Here is a 19325-nt window from a genome sequence, read left to right as displayed (position 1 = left end):
TTTTTTTTTTTTTTTGCTTGGAGTTCATAAGCCTATAAACTACCCTTTAAACATAAAGGATGTAGAATAACTGTTAAACTCAGTTAACTTTGTAGTTAAAATGGTATGAAATAGCAAGGAATATAGTCAGTCCTTCAAGTCTTTCTTTAGCAGATGCAAAAGCATTAAGATCTTTTAGAAAACAAGACGCATCAACAAGGAAAGACGACAAATTCTCACAATTTTCTCTTAACGTTTCCAACTGAAAAATCAAGTACCAGACAAAATCTGGATGCTACCTTGTGGCAAATAAGCGAGAAGATATTGAACTCTTAGCAAACTACTAATGCTACAATCAGTAACTCTTTTATCAGGCTGGTGACAAGGGGGAGTTGGTAAATAACCAGGCAATGCTACAAGAAAATGAGAACTAGATCGTCAAGGCCTTCCTTTGCTGGGCGTGCCAATCAACCACTTCTCTATATGCCAGGTTACCCCCAAAAATATCCAAAGCACTGCCAACGGTAACATCCACACGTCCCATTCCCGCCACTTTTATCTTTTCCAAGTCAGCCATTACAGTGACACCTCCAGCATAAGTTACAGGAATCTGGCATCCAAATCATAAATGAATTATTAATTAGCAATGTTTATTCTTAATCCATTGACATAAACAACTTTTAAATGTTTTAGTAAACCTCATATGCTTCCCACATAGGCCATAAGTCACTGGTTTATGGGTTTTAGTTAGTGGCTTAAAAAATGACAGGGGAACATTTCAAGTATGACAATGTGAATAGCCTCAAGAATATTTCCCACAATCAACGTTGTGTACATTTTGAGAAATTAAGAAGCTAGCAACTAGCAAGATATGAGGAAAATAAGTGAGTTCGAGACCATAATTATAAATTATGTCATAGTATGTCACTAACCGGTGAGTGCTTTCCAAGCAATGCCACAAGCTCTTCGTCAATGCCCAACCTACGAAAGGAAAACAATTAAAAGCGATCCTCTCCATGATATATAATCAAAAGAAAAGATACAATAGATAGCCTTTTTTGGTGGGAACTCCTATTGAAAACCTAACATTATGCACATCCCAAAATCCCTGTAGTCCCAAACTGATGTAAGCCCCAAGAGGTTGTAAGCTTTCAACAGTTTCTAAAGTTTTGAATATTCCAACCTAGCATTGCTAGTCTTGAGAATCCAAACCACCAAAATTCTTTAACATTTAATTGATTTGGCCCCAAAAATGTTATAACTGGGAATTAGCATATGAGCGAGGAGGAAAAGCAGATTAAGCAGGATTAGTTGACAAATAAAGATGTATGCTATGAAAAAAACAAATCTGACAATTCAGAACGTACTTTTTCCCTTCAACATCAACACCATGGACCAAAAACTCGTCAGCATAGTTGGCAAGAAAATCCAGTACTTCCTCGTCAAGATACACATCGCTAAACTTCTGCCATCTATCAGTGACAATTGCATATTTACCTCCCTACATGTCAAAACCAGACTATTCAGGACCAAGGAAAAGGGGCCCCGCCCGGGGGGGGGGGGGGGGGGGGGGGGGGGGAGGGGAAGGGGTGGTTGTGGTGTGGTGTGGGTTGTGCGTACTTGAAACTATGTAGCTTTCAAGTTAAAGAAAATAAAATTGAATACATGCACACACACCCTCTAAATCTAAGCACAAGTGGACATTCATCTTGATATTGGCCGGTACCTTCTTTCTGCAGCTAAGATCCAAAATAAGCCTCTCTTTTCCAACGACACGAACAAGACCTTTAAGCCTCTCAAGGTCCATTTGGCCATTGCTGAATACATACTACAAGAAAACCAAGAAAAGCTTAAATTGAAAGAATAAATTTATGGAAAATGCTCATCGGGAGAGACCCTTAATCCATCTTTTTCATAAATTTAACTTCAATATGGAATTATTTACGAACAGTTATGCAAAGATCCACCCCAGGTATTTCGTTAGAGGGTATTCCACCATCAGGATCTTATCAAGATCGGTCCCATTTTCATATGCTATGCATATTAACCGCCATAACATTGGTGTTCCTTTCTCCTTTCCTTTATAGAAGATGTCATATTCAGCTTAATCATATAAGCACACTTTTTTAACAGAGAAACAGAGATTGGCAAAGTAACAAGAAAAAAAAGAAGTATACATACTGATGTGACAATCACATGGCTGGCTCCTTCCGCTATGTAACTCAAACAGTTGTCAGAATTGATCCCACCTCCAACTTGTAATCCGCCTGGATTTTACCAGTCCTCGCAGTTAGTTCAGCAGAGGAAAAATCTGTAAGTTTTTAAACATATCATCAACCATATAGACAAAAGTTGAAAATATCCTTGATAAAAAGAAAGAACTATAGCCTACCAGGATAGGCATGCAATGCTTCAATGGCTGCAGCTTTGCTCAAAGGGTCTGCTCCAAGCATGATTACATGACCCCCTGTAAGTCCATCTTCTCTGTACAGATTTGCAAACTCAGCAGCTGACTTATCGGATTCAAAATTTGTCACAAGAGCCGACCCATCTTGCTTTGTGTCCCGAAGAGTTGATCCAACAATCTGTTTCACTTTTCCCTTAAAAAAAAAAAAAAAAAAAAGGGCCATATCTCAAAATTTAAAAAAAAATTCCTCCCAAAGAGGAGGAAAAAAAAAAAAAAAAATCCAATGCCACAAAAACACTATTACATATTACAAGTACGAAATCAGATATAAGAATGGCCATTCTACTAACGAAAGGGACCAAACTTTTTGTCCTCCCAGCAACCAAGGAATACCTAAGGGCTGAATCATACAAACTAAAAAGTAACAATCAGGCTATATAAGGAACTGTGACCAAAACAAGAAGAGAGAATTGGAGCAAGCATATTAATAAAAACCACTTAACTCAACCGAAACAAAATACATTTGAAAGGAAAAAACAATAACCACCCAACAAATTGTACAAAAAAAATAAATAAATTAAAAAAAAAAATGCATACCTTGTGTATATCAATACAAGGGCGGAACCGAACCCCGCATCGAATGGAAATTAATCCTACGCCAGAACAAAAAATGAAAAACCATTTTTCAAACTTTCCAAGTTAAAAAGATTGATAGATCCTTCGCTACGTTCTACAAATTAGATAAAACCAAATTGATAGCGGGAAGCAAAACTTACTGGAAGTTGAAAAAGGCATAGCTGTGATGAACTTAGGCTTGTTTATGCCGCAGATAGAATGGCTCAAAGCTCTGCGGAAAGAAAGGAGGTCAGAGGACAAAGTGGCATCGAGGCTTTCAAGTCCCATTTCGCAAACAAAGCCTTCCTACCAGCGATTGACAACTCGAGGAACAAGAAGCGACTGGATTTCTGAACCCAGATTGCTAAAAGCTCGTGCTTTAGGTCAAATACCAATTTTTATTTTTTTATTTTGTGATGAAAAATCACCATCTGACGTGGATATTGGTAGGACCCAGTGGATATATTTGTAGTAGGGCAAGATCGTAAACTTACCAGCGTCATCCTCCCGCTTTCGCATTCCACCACCTTGACCAAAGGTTTAGAACAAGAAGGAAAAAATCCCAAGCTCAAATTTTTAGCCACTCAGTCAGATACAGATTTTCATGGGCATGGCCAAAACTTGAAAATAAATAAATAAATACCTCCCCAAAAAAATAGGTTTAATCTATGGCCTCCATATCCACATGCTTTCAGTACCTTCCACCAAAGCCACGCTTCTACTACCCAAAACCCTCAATTCTCCCTAACTTTCCCAAAACCTTTCCTGTCATCCAAACACCCATTTCCCCGCGGCTAGCCCCGAGAGTTCGGGCGCCTAGGGTTTTGGTGCCAGTGGTTAGAGCTGGCATTGATGTCACCCCAGGGATTAGGCCTGGAGGCGTTGTGGAGAGCGATAAGCTCTCCACTGATGTGAGGAAAAGAACAATGGAGGCTGTGGATTCTTTTGGTGGAAGAGTTACTATAGGGGATGTGGCCGGTAGGGCTGGGCTCAAGTTGAACGAAGCTCAGAAGGCTTTGCAGGCTCTTGCTGCTGATACAGACGGCTTCTTAGAGGTGCTTATTATTATTTATTTATTTATTTATTTCTTGGTTTGAAGTCTGTGATAGTGGGTTCTTTGAAGTTGTTGAATTGATGAGTGCAAATTCTTTCAAGATGGTCTTAACAGGTCTCTGATGAAGGTGATGTTCTCTATGTTTTCCCAAAAGATTATCGAGCAAAGCTTGCGGCCAAATCATTCAGGATAAAGTTGGAACCTATATTTGATAAGGCAAAGGTATTTTGCTTGCTGTGATTGTTGTTAAGAATGTAGTGCCTTGGAACATTTTTTTTATGGCAGTTATATGATTCCCTTTTATATTTTACAGGCTACAGCTGAGTATTTAGTAAGGGTTTCATTTGGCACTGCTCTAATTGCGTCCATCGTTCTTGTTTATACCACAATTATTGCTATTGTCTCTAGTAGAAGGTATTTACTTATTTTGTACTGGAGGACTTTGCAAATGCTTGTACTGTGCCTAATTCATTTTAGTTGTGATCATCAGGATACATTTTTTTATTATTATTTTAAATCCTTTTATAATATGAGCAACACATGGTTCAGTGAGGAAGATAATCGAGGAAGACGAGGAAGATCGTATGATTCAGGATTCGCCTTTTACTTCAGCCCGACTGACCTCTTTTGGTAATATCTTCTATACAAAAAAATTGTTATGTTGTTTGTTAATGATAATGCTCATAAAACTAAGAATGGGATATGATTGAGGGGTTTTATTTGTTGAACCAAGAGATTGTTTTCATGCTAGCCTTTGCTATTTTCATGCTAGCCTTTGCACTCTCTGCCTGATTATTGCCCTCTTCTTTGTCCAGCCCTCTTTCCTTTTCACCTGGGAGTTAATTGATTATAAACCATTGTAAAACAAATGAATCCATTAAGCTTAACATAAACCAATTTATGAATTTAGTTTTGGCGCTATTTTATCATTTAAATTCAGTAGGCAAGGATGGTCTCCATTTATGAGGGTCCAGTATCGGTTGCTTTATAATCGATCATTTTGGAATTTGGAGGAAAGTTTAGCTGATCTGTTTCCTAATTTATTCCATATAAGGTACTGGGATCCATATTACTATAGGAGGCGACGTGTGCAAACTGATGATAGCAAGACAAATTTCATTGAATCTGTATGTGGCAAATGATTTGTTTTTCTGTTTCATAATGGACCTCTTTTGGAGTAAGTTAAACAAATTATTGACTTTATCGCTGATATCTTTCAGATTTTCTCATTTGTCTTTGGGGATGGTGATCCTAATCAAGGAATTGAAGAAGAGAGATGGAAGTTGGTAATATTTGAGCACTGAGTCCAGTGGTCCGTTGCTTTCAACATATTTTTTTCTTTTCACCTAATTGATTTTTTCTTCCCTTTTTAAATATAGTTTTCCTTATATCAGTTAATGTTTAGGGGGTCTTTATGATCTCTTTTTCCCTCCTCTCATAGTATGCATTTATAATTACCTGTTTTTTGAGCTTACAATGATCCCTTTTTAGACTGAGGTCCTTAAAGAAAATTCCTTCTTTATCATAAAATTGATAAATGGTTATGACCTTATGACTGGCACCACAAATATGTATGGCATAGCTTGGAAATATAGCAAAACAATTACAACTCACGAGCTTTGCTTGCAGATTGGCCAATACATAGCCTCTAATGGTGGTGTTGTTGCAGCTGAAGAACTTGCTCCTTATCTTGATATAGAAACTGGAAAGGGAAAAATGGTGGGTTTGTTATTTAAAGAGATTTTGCATTGTCCCCCCAGATAAAAAACAGTTAGAAATGGTTTACTATAGTACTTTGTTTGGATAAATATCATTCTTATTCCTGGTTAGGTATTCAGTTGCATCTTCCATGTTCTTCCATAACTTTAATATTCAATAATTTCCGCTTGTGATTTTATTTTTTACATTTTTCTTTCAAAACATAAGATCCTATAGTTATATTCAAAACTCATTTGGCTTCATTCTAAGAATTTTGTGATACATAAATTCCTGGTAAATTTGAGAACTTATCATTTATCTAGTCTTTCATTTTATCCATGCTGATGGTTTTAAAGTCTTGTTGTGTAGCTTGACCTCATTTTTCTTCCTGTTGGTTTCAGGATGATGAATCATATATACTACCTGTTCTTTTACGATTTGATGGTCGACCTGAAATAGATGAAGAGGTATGTATAAACATATTTGAAATTAAAGTTCATGTTACGTATTAATATAAAATAAATGTTTGAAGAATTAGTCCTGCAAGGTTATTAATCCATTATATCGATTAGCGTTTTTTTGTTAGGATCCATTGATGCCTATCCCAGCAATGGAATTTCTATATGTTTTGGTATATGTCTCAATTTGATAAACATATTTTTATTGGTAGATAATGCTTATTGTGCGTTGCAGGGTAATATTTTGTATCGGTTTCCATCGCTACAGCGTACAGCTTCTTCTCAAAGGAGTGGAAGAAAGGAATATGTGGGGAGAAAATGGGCTGATTGGGTTGGAGGGGTTGAGAAGTTTTTCAATGAGAAGAAATTGCAATTCAGGTTCTTTGTTATATTTTCTTTTGCCAGTTATGTGGTGAAATTGTTTATATGGGACAATGACAGATTTTTCTCTCTTTTTCTCAGTAAAACTAGCATGTCTGAGAGAGCAATGGTCATAGGACTTGGTGGCCTCAATTTATTTGGTGTTATCATTCTTGGAACCATGTTGAAGTATGTATGTTTGACCTGAAAGCTTTGTTATATTGTGGGCTTTATGTTGTTGCTCTAATGCTTTCTACTTATACTTTTATTGAAGGGACATGGCGGTTGCACCAAGTGGATTCATTAGATTTGTTGCTGACATTTTTCCTCTACTTCAGGTCTGCTTTGATAATGCAATTAAATTAAATAATAAGTTGCTCCATGATTCAATACTTATTATTATTTTCACAAATGACTGTTATTCAGTCAGTTTACATTATGACCAAAAATGTGATTGTCAGGAAAATTGATATATTACAAATGTAAAACAATTCATTGCAGAAATATAACTCGTTCATCATTAGATATGATCAATAACTTAGGTTCTCAAGCTCAATGTTATCATATCTTGGTATGCTTCAGTCCATTTATGTATAGCAGTAATTTTGCAGATTTATGCTGGTTCTTTCTTTGCAATTCCTTTGTTTCGGTGGTTCTTTATGCAAAGGAGGAATGCTGATATAGAGAAGAGAAACAGAGCAAGAGAACAGCGAGCTCGAGAACTTGAAGTGCCAGATCTCTCACTAAGGCGAAAGGTGATAAAATCTCTGTAGTCTAAGCACTTTCCTTGTGCATTAATTTAGATTCAATTTGCAGTACATTCTTTGGACATCTTAATTGTGGTTTTTCTCTCATTTCTTGTGGTTCATATGCTTTTTGGTAATCCAAATTGTTTGCTTTTCCAACTTAGAACAAGCTTAATTATCTGTTCGACCTGTTATATCCAAAACTTTTTTTTTTTTTTTTTTTTTGGGTCGACTTGTCTAGCACGAATATAGATATGATGGGACTTGTTTTTTGCTGCATGATGATTCAGCTCCTCAGTGCTCGGGATATGGCTCAAAGGACGGTTATAGGACAGGATCAAATCATATACAGTACCGACAGGGATTTGTTTGAGCAAGACTATGAGGCCCGAGAATGGGATAGGAGATTTCGAGAGATAGAGAAATCAGATTGAGAAGAGGTCTTCTTTGTGAATTTATGGAGTTTTTCACAACTTTCAGCGCTCTAACCTTTAGATTGGAGTCTTCAGTTAGCAAGCCTTGGATGATGTGTCAGAATTTGCAGTTTTGGAAGTCGGATTCTGCAATCTCATATGGTTCATGAGCTCAGATAAATGTATAGCACTCCCTCAAAATACAATCCCCATGAACTTCAACAGTATCATAGCCAATTTTGGGATACTTTACCTGAATTTTCACTTACGATCTGAGAGTAAATTACCCAATTGCTCATAACAGGATGAGGATACCTTGTACCTAGTTATAATTTAAATGATTTGCGGTGTTTCTTTTATTATTATTTGTTTTCTTTTGTTCCATTAGCTTTACGGTATAGGGTGCTGGACTCATCCCTTACCACTATTAATTTTTAATTCCTTATAATGTATGGTTATTGCCAAAACCCATTTCGCTTTACACCCCCCCACCCCCCCCAAAAAAAAAAAAAAAAAAAAAACGAAAGAAAAGATGATGAAGAAATCACTCGGTATAACCATCCACTAAACATTTAATTCAGTAAAATCACAATCCCTCAGATGGTTAAAATAAATCGTGGTGAACGGATTACCCACCAAGATTAAATTGCAACGCATTCACACTCGCATATACAGACTTTACGGAGGCTAGATTTAGCCCTTCTACACTGATTATTCACGCTCTCTTAGCAAACATCCTATATGCAGATCGCATAGTGAATCTTTTTAAGCCATACGGGACACCAGCATACCTGCATCAGGTAAATAATTGAAGAAAAATTAAGAACTTACATACTGCCCATCATAACAGATGGCACAAAAAACATAAAGCAGGAGGACAAATAAAGAATAATATGTCCTCACCAAGAATAATGAGTGTAAATATTATTGACAATGTCAACCGAAAAGAATGTCGATTAACTTGAACGTAATGAGTCCATCTTTGATATGCCACCCTACATGTCCCCAACCAGCTCTGCAAGTAAATAACCTTTGTCAAAGGCAATTTATTTAAAAAAAACTTTGTCAAACGCAAGTATGACATGATACATACAGAAGCTAAACCACCCTATCAAAAGGCAAGTAAACTCGGAAGCATCTACATGACTGATATTTAGTAAACTGCCATTTCACCAACAAGCAACTTATAGCATCATCTTAAAACATGGAATTTACCAAGGCTTTCTAGATTTCATCAAATTTCAATACTCAGATTATGTCCCTCAAAACTTAATAAAATGAAAAGGATAGCTAACATAAAAAACACTACTTATCAGACAAACTGTTAAGACATGATAAGTAATATGAATTGCAGCATTAACATGGGGATTTACTCACCTGTCCATCATTGAGAACATCAGTTCCTGTTGTTGAATGAGCTTGTTCTTCACCATCTTTCAATCTCTTTATATAATTCCTTGTGAACGGACTCTCATATGCAGTCCATAGATTACCGAAGAATCCAAATATATTATTTCTGCTGCGGAACCTTCTCAACTTGTTCTCATGGAAACCGTTTTGAGGTTTAGTTTGATTAACCTCCAGATCCCAATTCCCATCTTCACCGTATCCATTACAATATGTTTCCAGAAGATTATCCCTTGATTCACCCAATTGTGAAGAAAAACAAGAATCCATATTTCGCAAGTTATTCCCCATAGAGCCAAAATTATGGTTCACGTGCACAACCTCATTCATATTCAAGTTGTCAACTTTTATGCTTTTGATCTCAAAATTATGCGAAGTATTGTCTTGAGAACTAGAAGCTGTGGTTGGATCAAGAAATCTTCTCAAGATACCACTGTCCTCCAATTCATAAGGACTTGAGCTCTTAGAGGGACTTCCCCCAGAAAGAAACAACGCCAATCCATCTCTATCGTCTTCGTTCAAGTTGATCCAATCTGCATTTTTAATGGGATATCCTATTGATGCCTCCTCCAAGCTTTTCTCCACTTGAATTATTTGTTCCCTGATAGCTCGGATAAACTGCCTGTTCCTAGAAATTACATCTTCCCTCATCTTGGACTTGTCTGTTACGGCTGACAAGCTGACTGCTCTTTCAAAATCCTCCAGCTGGTAAATAGATAGACACCATTAGCTTGCTAAATAAATAAGAAAAAAGGAAGATTCAAATTGCAGAAAATGCTATATCACCTGCCACTTTGCCGTTTCAAGTGTTGTTGCAAGATCACGCCTATGATAATTTATAGATGCAAGTAGCTTTGGGTCTGTTTGGTCGCCTTGAACTAGAGTCAGCTCATGCACCAGAAGGCGGAAAATCGATTCCATCCTAAATAAATGTCAAACCAAAATCATTGGTTGCACACACAAAATTAAAAAAAAAAAAAAAAATAGTAATAATAATAAAGAACGAAAATATATTCATTTTTTCATGGTTAATCACATTGCAGTTGCAACTTCGAGAACCTAGAAAGAAAACTAATTTTTCACATGAATAAAAAAAGAACCATTGCTAAGTAACAGAAAAAAAAAAATTATAATAATAAATTAAAAAATTAAAAAACTTTGAAATGCAGCTATCAAAAAAAAAAATTTTTTTTTCCCCCTCACCAAACCCAGAATCCGATTCCTGAAAAAGCTATTTTTGCGATTTTGCAATACAAGGATAATCTTTCAGTTTTTCTTTTCCGAATAGGATTTACCTTAAAAACCATACCTAAAGCAAATTCTTTCGCGGTGGAAAACCAATATACAGACATCCATAAACCCAAACAAAAAACAAAATTCAACCCGAAGAAGACTAACCTGTCAGCGGAGTCTTGGACAACTTCGGCCGCCGAAAACAGAGGGTCCGATTCCCATTGGAGCAAACTCGATGCCATTGATATCTGTTGCCAGGCCTAATAAGCTAACTCCGTGTATTACCAAAAAATAAAAAATAAAAAATAAAAATTCCAAGTATAAACTTTGAAAATTGGAATGAATTCATTTGCAGTTTAGTACAATATAATTCACTTCCAGAAAAACAATGAAAACATCATGACTGAAAATTTAGAAGGTTTATTAGGGTTTTAGGTTTCCAGAGGAACAAAAATTTTAGGTGGCAGAAAACTGATGGAAAACCAAAAAAATAAAAAAGTAAAAATGTGACCTTTTAAAGGTATGGATGAGTAGGTATCCTCTCGAAGTAGGTTTAAAGTAACAACGGTCTGCAACTAAACATAACCTAATCATCAATCGCCACGTCAACGGAACAGGAAAAAATGAATTTAGGAACACGAAACGGAATTTGGTTTTTATTTAGTAAACATAGAAAGTACTTGTCAACATATTTAGAAAATATGATTTTTTTGGCTAATTTAGTAATATGACTTGGGCACATGTATTCTAGAGGTTATGAGAATGTTGAATGTTTGATGGCAAATGCATATTTTGGGAAAATTAAACTGAGAATGTTAAATGGTTAAACAGACTCCGTTTCTGTCCAATTGGCATTTCCATAAAATACAAATCATAAGCATTCATTCGAAAGAGGAAATAAATGAACACTTTTGAAACAACAAAATAATTGCATCGAGCATGGGTTATTCTTGTTTCTACCCCAAAAAATAAAACCAAAAAAAATTAATAAAAAAACCATAAAAATAAACTGGGATTAAAAATAAAATAAAATAAAAGAACCCATAAAAATAGTGTCCCCAATTGGTATCTAAATTTGCATTTTCACTGTAAACAAAATAAGTTAAAACATTTTTCAAGTGAAATACATAACCATCTGAATTTCTTTCTGCTTGAAGCCACATTTTTCATAGAATGTTTTGTTATCAGTACTGCAATCAAGAATCACCTTATAACACCCCATAGAACGAGCATGATCTGTGAGGAATCCAATAATTTTCTTCCCTAGTTGCATTCCACGAGCATTAGAATCGACCACAACATCTTCTATATGACCAACTTTGCCACAATTCCTTATAAACTTCTTTTCAATGAACACACTCCCAGTTGCAATGATCTTCCCAGATCGATCATCTTCTATAACACAGATAACATGGTCATCTCCCAGGATGCTGAGTTCTTGAAACCTATCTTCAAATTCCTTGTCTGATACAGAATCACAAACAGTTAGCTGTTGCAATAGCTCTATGAAACTGCTCTTGTCAGATATCTCCAATCTTCGTACTTGTAATTTTGGTCCTTCAGTGGATGGATTACTGCACTGCATGTTTTGCAAGTTTAACTCTGGTTTTCAATGGCAACTCGTTGAGAACTGGAAACAATTTAAACAAAGTAAAACAAGAAATGTCTACAAATGATAATGACTTATAGGCACTAAAATAGTTTGCTTGATACAAGCTTAATTCAAAATCTCCATAAAAAAAGTTCAGGTTTTGTTGGTTTTTGGAAAGTGAAATGAAAATATCGAAGATGGTATACAAGACTCTTCAAACTGTTGCTCTAGCAGCAAGAAATGGAAAGCATAAAGGTGGCCAACTCTTTCAAACAGAAAGCAAAAGCTCTTGCTATTTGAATGATACCTTGCATGTATTACCATTAGAATGGAGAGCCAGCCTCCAAAACTCAACTTTATACTGGAGACAATAGTAGATTGCAGAGACACCTTTACTTAAGAATGCTTCAAGTTAGAATCTTTAACCACAAACAAGCAGCATAACAAAACCAAGTAGAGCCCAAATTTTATCACCACTTCAAATTTCCTTCTAAAAGTTTCTAGGATCAAAAGCAATTTCATGAGGCCCAAAGATCTTAATAGAAAAATAGGAGTTCTTCATCTGTGATCCATTCAAGCACCAAGCATCCACAGAGAATGCTTCAAAATAAAATTCGTATCAAATGACAAACGCATTGCACCTAAAAAAATTACCCACTTATAACAGTAAAAAATTATGTATAAAGGAATCACATTCAAATTTCCTAAAGAAATACCGAGCAGGATCTGGGAACAGAGATGGATTTAATGAAACAGTCTGGTGAGGCATGTGGTATTCTGATAGCCCGTAACAAAGAAACCCGGCCATGTCTTACAACCATAACACTTTCTACAAACCACCTACACTGAATTGTAGCACTGACAGTAACTAATTTCAACAACGTACTTGGACAAAACAAATGTTTAATCACAATCAATTTTTCACTGTGCTAAAACCGATATTTTCTAATCCTAGGAAGCCATAGCAACTGGAAGAACATTTGAAGCCATGAAGGACAATCTACTGAACGGAAACTAAGAGATGGTGGCATGTATGTATGTATATATTATATATAATATAGAAATAAGACCATCGGTCCTATGATTTATCTCCCTCTCTTTCATTCATTTATATAGAGGAATTATCAACGTAATTTTATTGAATTGATGGAACAAACCTCAGATCGGTGGCTAAATTTCGAGAGAGAAATTAAAAATAAAAAATAAAAATCCAGTAACAACACAGAATATTTCAATTACATTACATGGGAAAAGACTCAAACTATACTAGATTTACTTACCGCTTAATACTAAAATGGTTTTGGGAAGATTGTCTTCGAAACGGAGCGGTAATTGCGGGGTAGTCACTTATTCGATAAAATGCCTGAGAGAGAGCAAGGCGTATGAAGGAATGCCAATTCTCTCTATTCGTCGGGAATATGCTAAAATAAGTTTTTGCTTGCTTAGCCTTCTATTATTGGCATAACTAAAGCTCTACCCCTCAATTTTCGTGTATTTCTTTTACATCCACCAAAATGGGCCACTTTAAGAAATAAACCAAAATAAAAATTTGTCAGGTCAAAAATGGAAGCACGTGACGTGGCGTGGATGTGGAGTACGGAACTGGGATGCTTGGCACAAGCCTAAAGGCTAAAACCGCCATTTTGAGGTCCCGACTCTGCGTTGGAGAGGAGAATATTGGTGTTGTTTTCGTTCGGACATTTTCACAAACAGAGAAAACCCAGAAAGAAAAAGTTCATTTGGACCTCTTGAGAGATAGAGAAAGAGAGAGTAAAGAGGCCGGAATGGCGCCAAGATCGTTGATTCTTCATCGCCTAACGCCGTACTTCGCTGCCCGAATCCGACAGAATCAGAGGCTCCTCAGCTCTTATTCTTCCTCTGCTCTTCAAGAAGTTTCTTCTTCATCTCCATCTCCATCCCCGTCCCCGTCCCTTGATGCCGTGGACATGACTGAAACTTGTATTCGGGTATTTATCTCTCTCGGTATTTTCAATTCTTTTTTCTTCTAAAAGAACTTCTCTTTTCTACTCTCTGATTTCGTATGTGGGTTATCTGGATTTTTCTTGTTTCTTTCTGTGGGTTATTTGTTGGCTTAACAACTTTGGGATCTTTATGTGATTTCTCAGTTTCTGGAAGGTGAATTGTTTGCTATTTGGTTCATTTGGGTGCGAAGGAAATGAAAGCAATTAAATTTAAGATTAAAAAAATGATAAGGAAAGAAGTTTAAATTATTGAAGTTTACCTTATTGAACTGGTTCTGATGCAATTGTTTAGCTTCCTTGGGTTGTAATTAATCTCTTAAATTTAGGAACCCAAAATTTAAAAGTCTAGGAGGTATATTGGACTTGGTTATGCCTAATGCAAAGTTATGATTTTCTTTGAAATTCTTATGAACCAACCATCTTTGTTCTATAAAATGCTGACATGGGCATTCACGTTTTCTTTTGATTCGAGTTGGTCTTTACACCTGTAATTGGAATTTAATTGTCTCAAGAAAATGATATTGTAGTATTTATGATTCATATGAAGCTTATGTTGTTAGATAATATTTTATTCTTCGTCTTACAGAGAATTAAAGACCTACAGTCTAGTGAACCATCATCAGAGGAAAAGATGCTTCGATTGAGTGTAGAAACTGGTGGATGTTCTGGGTTCCAATATGTTTTTGATTTAGACAACAAAACCAACCCAGACGACAGGTTTCTTTCTTTTGATATGTCCATTATATGTACTAAATTGTATACTTTTGATAATATGTTTTGTTTTTAATTGGAATGTGAAGGTTTTTGGCCACAATTTCTGTTTGACATTTATCCTCTTGTCCTTGTATTTGTAGAGTTTTTGAGAGAGAAGGAGTTAAATTGATTGTTGATAATATTTCATATGATTTTGTAAAAGGGGCAACCGTTGATTATGTTGAGGAGCTTATTCGTTCTGCTTTTGTTGTAAGTCACTTTTATCTTGTTGCTGTAAATGCTTTATTGTTATTATGTTTTTTGAGTGCTGTATATCTGCTTATATGCATAACTTGTCCAACAAAAGTTTTATGAGGTTCAGACATCACATGCTCGACAAATCCATAATGAACAATGGCATCGAGGCGTGATGGAAGTTGAAACCTTAGTTTTGTGGTGGAATAATGGGATGTGTGTTTTTTCAAGACTTGTATTGGCACTATTTATTATTGTTCTAATGTGAATTTGTGGCTGTAAAATTCCTATTAAAGACGTGACTCCACTCAATTATATGCAGCAGAATTTTAGCTAAAAATTTATCTTAATGAATAAGATGCTGCAATTCTGGTCTTTTGACATAATGGTGCGAATCACATAAACCATGTATAGTATTTCACTTGGAACTGAACTGGATCGAATATTTACAACCTTATAGTGATACCCTTCTAGAAATCATTTGTTACACTACCGTTTACAGTTTCACATAGGCCTCTGTAATCCCAAGTAGATACCTTATGCATGGTTTGCTCTTCTATTTTTTCTGTTTTTGATAATGTTATCAAAATAATGTATCTTTTATATTATAAGGCATGCAACATTTTGAATTCTGGTTTCAAATGCAGGTGGCGACAAATCCAAGTGCAGTAGGCGGTTGCAGCTGTAAAAGTTCTTTCATGGTGAAGCAATAAGCTTTGCTGGCTTGAAGTTTTTATTCTCTTTCAAGCTCAAGCTCAAGCGGCTGAATGTATGAATATAATTATTATTTCACATGATTCTTTTGAATAATAGTTTAGTAGAAGCTAATAGCAATGAATGTAACAAGCGGCTTTTACCAGCCACGCGTAATATCAATTAGCCTCCTCACTGCTTATATGATTGGTTGCAGGCTACGGAGCCTTTGTATGAATTATGGTTAAAATTAGAGAGATTTCTTTTATCTTGCATATCGTGGAAGCATCTAATTTGGATTTTGATAGGTTTGGATAAAAAACAAGATAAAATGAAATAAAGGAAAAGAAGAAAAGATGAATTAGTAATATTTCTTTTATCTTTCATATGCCTTTGTATGAATTGTGATGAAAATTAGAGAGATTTCTTTTATCGTTTATATTTTGGGAGCATCTAATTTGGCTTTTTTTGATAGGTTTGAATAAAAAATAAATAAAATGAAATGAAGGAAAAGAAGATAACTCAGAGATATTTCTTTATATCTTTCATATCTTGGAAGCATCTGATTTGGATTTTTGATGGGTTTTGAATAAAAAATATAAAATGATATAAAGAGACGAAAAGATATAAAATGATATAACATTAAAGGGCAGTCCGGAACGATGCTAGGTTGCATTCAAAATAGTTCATCTTTCATCAGTTCATAATTTTCATGACCACATAAATAGAGGGAAAACAACATAGTCGATCCTTCTAAAAAGGCAAAGCAATGAGTTATATGACCAAATGAAGCCCCGTAATAGTTTTATAATAGTTTTAAATTTTAAAAGCAACTTTTGCATCCCACAAACTCAGTACAAAATTATACCATGCTAAAACAGTACGGTGGGCAACAGCAAGCTGAGGAATAAAAATATGTTGTTAATAAACCAGCAAAATATCACTATTTGAAAACAAAGTCACAGTATCAATTCAAAATTTCCAACTAAGAAGAATCCAAGATAAACAAAAAGGGCTAGTAGCAGTCCCGAAGAATGTCTCGCTAAGATGTTTACTATTTCTTCCTCTCACTAAAAGACTAATACAGAGCTTATTAAATTAGAAGACGCGGATTGCACTCCCCATGGTACTCTTCAGGTACAAGCACCTCACCTATTAGCAAAAACAACCAAGCCAAAAATTATTCACTGCACAATGAAGTAGAAAAGGACATGAATACAATAAAATTATAAATAGAATAAAGGTCATATTCATACTCAGCTCTTGGAACTAACATCGGATCCAACAAGTTATGAGCATCAGTTGCAAATTGATAGAAAAATTAACATAAAATGGTTCAAAAAAATGACAAATAAGAATTTGAGGCTTCAAGTGCCTTGATCAGTGTAATTTGCCGATAGTCAATCTGAATTACAATTCTCCTGTCAGCTAGTTTATGTTTTTAACGTTGGCATTTACTCATACTTTTGAAAACACAAATTACAGGTTTTTCAAGAAATGAATTCCTCACCTTCAAATAGTAGTATTAAATTATAAGACTATACAATGAATCACTTTTCATCAAAACAAAAATCAGATACTTTGATCCAATATCTTAGAAAAACCCAAACTTAATGCTTTGTGTTTTAAGAGGGGACAATCCAACTTACATTCTGCCAATTCTTCTTCAATAATGAAACTAGGAAATTGACACTCATTTGCACATTCTGGAAGATCTGCTTCTCTTCCATAGAGAGATTCCCCACAGCAACTCCCATACAAAGAACTTTCTTAAGCTGAAACTTTACCATTGCCTTTGTTTCATTTACTTTTGACTCCAAGGATTCCTGGTGAGTCACCAAGGTAGGAAATTTACCTGCATTCACACCCATAATGAGAGAAGATAGTATAAAATGTATGCATATATGTGTATATATATTTTAAATGTGGAAACTTGACAAAATTCAGCAACCAAATATCATATTTTGAAATATAAAAGAAGTGATTACAAATGAGGATCCAAATGTAATGATACATTGAAGCATCAAGTTATCATAAACTCCAGTCAAAGGTTAGCTCAAAGGAAAAAACATAGAATATGTTTAATAAATCATATGAAAAGCTGTTATAGAGACTTCAGCAATAAATTAGATAGATTGAAATTTAATATATGAAATTGAAAGCCATAAATGAAGGATTGCTAGCCTGAATTAATCAACCAAACATGAGAAGAGTCATAAGCTTCTAATTACCATCTACACAAAAATTTATAAGATAGCATATATGAAGTAATGCTAATATATCAACTAAAGATTGATGGTTTAACTAAAGTTTGATAATAAGACTTGATGAGAAGTTACTAACCTGCTTTGTTAAGACCAGGGCCCAAAAGACGAGGAATTTGCTTAATAACAGACTCAGAAGCTAAAAATGCATGATACTTCTTTGCTAGCTTTTTGACCAGCTTTTTGTTTTTGTTAAGCTTTTTCAGCCCTTCCACATCCATGTAATCCAATCCAATCTTTTCTGCCTGTAGTGAAAAAAAAAGTTATATGTTAAGACTTTATAACACAAACACTCAAAGTTGCAATATAAATATAGGCAGAGTTCCATTGGCATAAGTTATATCTCTGATCCCATAAACTATACACCAATAAATATTAAAATTGTACCATGAAAATGTTTGCCATAAACCCAAAATGCAAATACAAATTTACCTCTTCCACATGTTGAGCATCACCAAGCATGCAAATCTTCATTTTAGGACGAGGGATGTGTGGAAGCTTAACAGAACCGCTGAAACGCTTGTCTTTCTGGGGGTCATAGTTCTTCAAACCAATTTGCAGCTCAACGGTCTCAGTGAAGTTGCGCTTTTTCTCCACGGAGTTTTTACTTATCTGGGCGATGGCGTCTCTTAGTACCTCACTCTGAAGCTTACTGTGAACAAGTACATTAAAAAATAATGATAAATAAAGGGCATTTATTATTACATAAAAATATGGGATAATCATATAATTTTTTTCCCAAACGTCATAACTTTACAAAACATTTCCAGATGCCAGACGATATCTAATGGTTCAGTTCAAACCTAAAATAATCATCTAATAAAAAGCAGAAAATATAAGCACCATGCCATTAATTTAACGTTTTGAATGTACTTAAAAATTGCATTTTCAAAGAAGAGCGAATAAAATCGAATAAAAGTTTTGGCTTTTCAGAAAATTCAAAATGCTTTTAAAAGTAAGTTTAACTACCTCATTGTTATAGCCTTCTTGTCACTGCAGGTCCACTAAAAATATTCTACAAAATAAAATAAATAAATAAATAAAAAGCAATAGAATTTCACAGGATAAGAAAAGCTCTAAATAAGCATAGAAAAACTTAAGGCGAAGAGAACACATACATGGACGAAACCCTTTGGGCCTGCAATCGAGCGGTTGGCAAGAGAGACAGCAGCAGGTTGATCGTTAGAGCTTATTAAAACCCTAGTTACGTGTGAGAAGGTGTTGCACGTGCCTTTATCATTTATTTTTGGTATTTTCATTAAGGCCCCTACTATATTCGGTGCCTTTTTTTTTTCTTTTTTTCTTTTTTTTTTTTTTTGTGGTCAAATATTTGGTGCCTTGTTTTGTATTTATCCTTACCCTTCTCCTTCCCCAAAAGGTTTAACTTGGCCGATGTTTACCTTACCCTCTATCATTTATTTCGTTAAATTATCTTTTTATCCTCGTAATTTGTTCTTGTAATTTAATGATTTTTAAT

General features: G+C 35.1%; 6 protein-coding genes across 7 annotated transcripts; 2 read left to right on the top strand and 4 right to left on the bottom strand.

Moving 5' to 3' along the window:
* Window positions 1–111: 111 nt before the first annotated feature.
* Window positions 112–3441, bottom strand: LOC107432101 (1-(5-phosphoribosyl)-5-[(5-phosphoribosylamino)methylideneamino] imidazole-4-carboxamide isomerase, chloroplastic). The gene is made up of 8 exons (XM_016043170.4): window positions 3163–3441; window positions 2984–3039; window positions 2372–2579; window positions 2161–2246; window positions 1706–1807; window positions 1347–1480; window positions 912–960; window positions 112–589 (listed from the first exon to the last, which is right to left on the bottom strand). Exons 1-8 carry the CDS (start codon window positions 3287–3289, stop codon window positions 410–412), a joined length of 942 nt encoding a protein of 313 aa, XP_015898656.3. The 5' UTR covers window positions 3290–3441; the 3' UTR covers window positions 112–409.
* Window positions 3442–3529: 88 nt separating this feature from the next.
* Window positions 3530–8089, top strand: LOC107432219 (uncharacterized protein At5g03900, chloroplastic). The gene is made up of 13 exons (XM_016043307.4): window positions 3530–4056; window positions 4170–4277; window positions 4369–4469; window positions 4605–4685; window positions 5110–5182; window positions 5276–5341; window positions 5685–5774; window positions 6155–6220; window positions 6447–6589; window positions 6674–6760; window positions 6846–6909; window positions 7183–7326; window positions 7608–8089. The coding sequence occupies exons 1-13, from the start codon at window positions 3670–3672 to the stop codon at window positions 7749–7751; spliced, it is 1554 nt and encodes a 517-aa protein (XP_015898793.3). The 5' UTR covers window positions 3530–3669; the 3' UTR covers window positions 7752–8089.
* A 177-nt stretch (window positions 8090–8266) lies between these two features.
* Window positions 8267–10862, bottom strand: LOC107432220 (uncharacterized). Its single transcript, XM_016043308.4, has 5 exons — window positions 10536–10862; window positions 9924–10059; window positions 9108–9842; window positions 8634–8745; window positions 8267–8521 (listed from the first exon to the last, which is right to left on the bottom strand). Exons 1-5 carry the CDS (start codon window positions 10610–10612, stop codon window positions 8496–8498), a joined length of 1086 nt encoding a protein of 361 aa, XP_015898794.3. The 5' UTR covers window positions 10613–10862; the 3' UTR covers window positions 8267–8495.
* A 507-nt stretch (window positions 10863–11369) lies between these two features.
* LOC107432195 (glucosamine 6-phosphate N-acetyltransferase) lies at window positions 11370–13422 on the bottom strand. The gene is made up of 4 exons (XM_048465218.2): window positions 13242–13422; window positions 12678–12806; window positions 12283–12351; window positions 11370–11949 (listed from the first exon to the last, which is right to left on the bottom strand). Exons 2-4 carry the CDS (start codon window positions 12780–12782, stop codon window positions 11485–11487), a joined length of 639 nt encoding a protein of 212 aa, XP_048321175.2. The 5' UTR covers window positions 12783–12806; window positions 13242–13422; the 3' UTR covers window positions 11370–11484.
* Window positions 13423–13553: 131 nt separating this feature from the next.
* On the top strand, window positions 13554–15859 carry LOC107432189 (iron-sulfur assembly protein IscA-like 2, mitochondrial). The gene is made up of 4 exons (XM_016043268.4): window positions 13554–13928; window positions 14530–14660; window positions 14798–14906; window positions 15539–15859. Exons 1-4 carry the CDS (start codon window positions 13569–13571, stop codon window positions 15602–15604), a joined length of 666 nt encoding a protein of 221 aa, XP_015898754.3. The 5' UTR covers window positions 13554–13568; the 3' UTR covers window positions 15605–15859.
* Window positions 15860–16485: 626 nt separating this feature from the next.
* On the bottom strand, window positions 16486–19080 carry LOC107432178 (large ribosomal subunit protein uL1). Of its 2 annotated transcripts, none has more exons than XM_016043255.4 (6): window positions 18967–19080; window positions 18818–18863; window positions 18281–18500; window positions 17928–18093; window positions 17234–17439; window positions 16486–16736 (listed from the first exon to the last, which is right to left on the bottom strand). In XM_016043255.4, exons 2-6 carry the CDS (start codon window positions 18820–18822, stop codon window positions 16683–16685), a joined length of 651 nt encoding a protein of 216 aa, XP_015898741.3. In that variant the 5' UTR covers window positions 18823–18863; window positions 18967–19080; the 3' UTR covers window positions 16486–16682. The 2 variants fall into 2 exon arrangements, with proteins under 2 accessions (XP_015898741.3, XP_015898742.3); XM_016043256.4 differs by having other exon boundaries at window positions 18949–19045.
* Window positions 19081–19325: the final 245 nt, after the last annotated feature.

This window comes from Ziziphus jujuba, chromosome 11 (genome assembly GCF_031755915.1).
Source record: "Ziziphus jujuba cultivar Dongzao chromosome 11, ASM3175591v1".
NCBI classification, from domain to species: Eukaryota; Viridiplantae; Streptophyta; class Magnoliopsida; order Rosales; family Rhamnaceae; genus Ziziphus; species Ziziphus jujuba.
This window is presented reverse-complemented; position numbering and strand designations above follow the sequence as displayed.

Bases quoted from the DNA above. Each gene is read 5' to 3' on its own strand.
- LOC107432101 (XM_016043170.4), bottom strand. From the start codon at position 3,289: ATGGGACTTGAAAGCCTCGATGCCACTTTGTCCTCTGACCTCCTTTCT. The intron at 2,580-2,983 runs GTATGCATTTTT...TTTTTTTTTAAG, and splicing joins CTTGTATTGATATACACAAG to GGAAAAGTGAAACAGATTGT. The intron at 1,481-1,705 runs GTACCGGCCAAT...TTTGACATGTAG, and splicing joins ATCTTAGCTGCAGAAAGAAG to GGAGGTAAATATGCAATTGT.
- LOC107432219 (XM_016043307.4), top strand. From the start codon at position 3,670: ATGGCCTCCATATCCACATGCTTTCAGTACCTTCCACCAAAGCCACGC. The intron at 5,342-5,684 runs GTAATATTTGAG...CTTTGCTTGCAG, and splicing joins AAGAAGAGAGATGGAAGTTG to ATTGGCCAATACATAGCCTC. The intron at 6,590-6,673 runs GTTCTTTGTTAT...TCTTTTTCTCAG, and splicing joins GAGAAGAAATTGCAATTCAG to TAAAACTAGCATGTCTGAGA.
- LOC107432220 (XM_016043308.4), bottom strand. From the start codon at position 10,612: ATGGCATCGAGTTTGCTCCAATGGGAATCGGACCCTCTGTTTTCGGCG. The intron at 10,060-10,535 runs GTTAGTCTTCTT...ACATTTATTTAG, and splicing joins GTCCAAGACTCCGCTGACAG to GATGGAATCGATTTTCCGCC. The intron at 8,746-9,107 runs GTGAGTAAATCC...ATTTACTTGCAG, and splicing joins ATGTTCTCAATGATGGACAG to AGCTGGTTGGGGACATGTAG.
- LOC107432195 (XM_048465218.2), bottom strand. From the start codon at position 12,782: ATGGTTGTAAGACATGGCCGGGTTTCTTTGTTACGGGCTATCAGAATA. The intron at 12,352-12,677 runs GTATTTCTTTAG...TCTTAAGTAAAG, and splicing joins CTGTTCCCAGATCCTGCTCG to GTGTCTCTGCAATCTACTAT. The intron at 11,950-12,282 runs GTAATACATGCA...CAAAACATGCAG, and splicing joins GCTGGCTCTCCATTCTAATG to TGCAGTAATCCATCCACTGA.
- LOC107432189 (XM_016043268.4), top strand. From the start codon at position 13,569: ATGCTTGGCACAAGCCTAAAGGCTAAAACCGCCATTTTGAGGTCCCGA. The intron at 13,929-14,529 runs GTATTTATCTCT...TTCGTCTTACAG, and splicing joins TGACTGAAACTTGTATTCGG to AGAATTAAAGACCTACAGTC. The intron at 14,907-15,538 runs GTAAGTCACTTT...TTTCAAATGCAG, and splicing joins TTATTCGTTCTGCTTTTGTT to GTGGCGACAAATCCAAGTGC.
- LOC107432178 (XM_016043255.4), bottom strand. The intron at 18,094-18,280 runs GTAAATTTGTAT...TTTTCACTACAG, and splicing joins ATGCTCAACATGTGGAAGAG to GCAGAAAAGATTGGATTGGA. The intron at 16,737-17,233 runs GTAAGTTGGATT...TTTTGCTAATAG, and splicing joins TGAAGAAGAATTGGCAGAAT to GTGAGGTGCTTGTACCTGAA.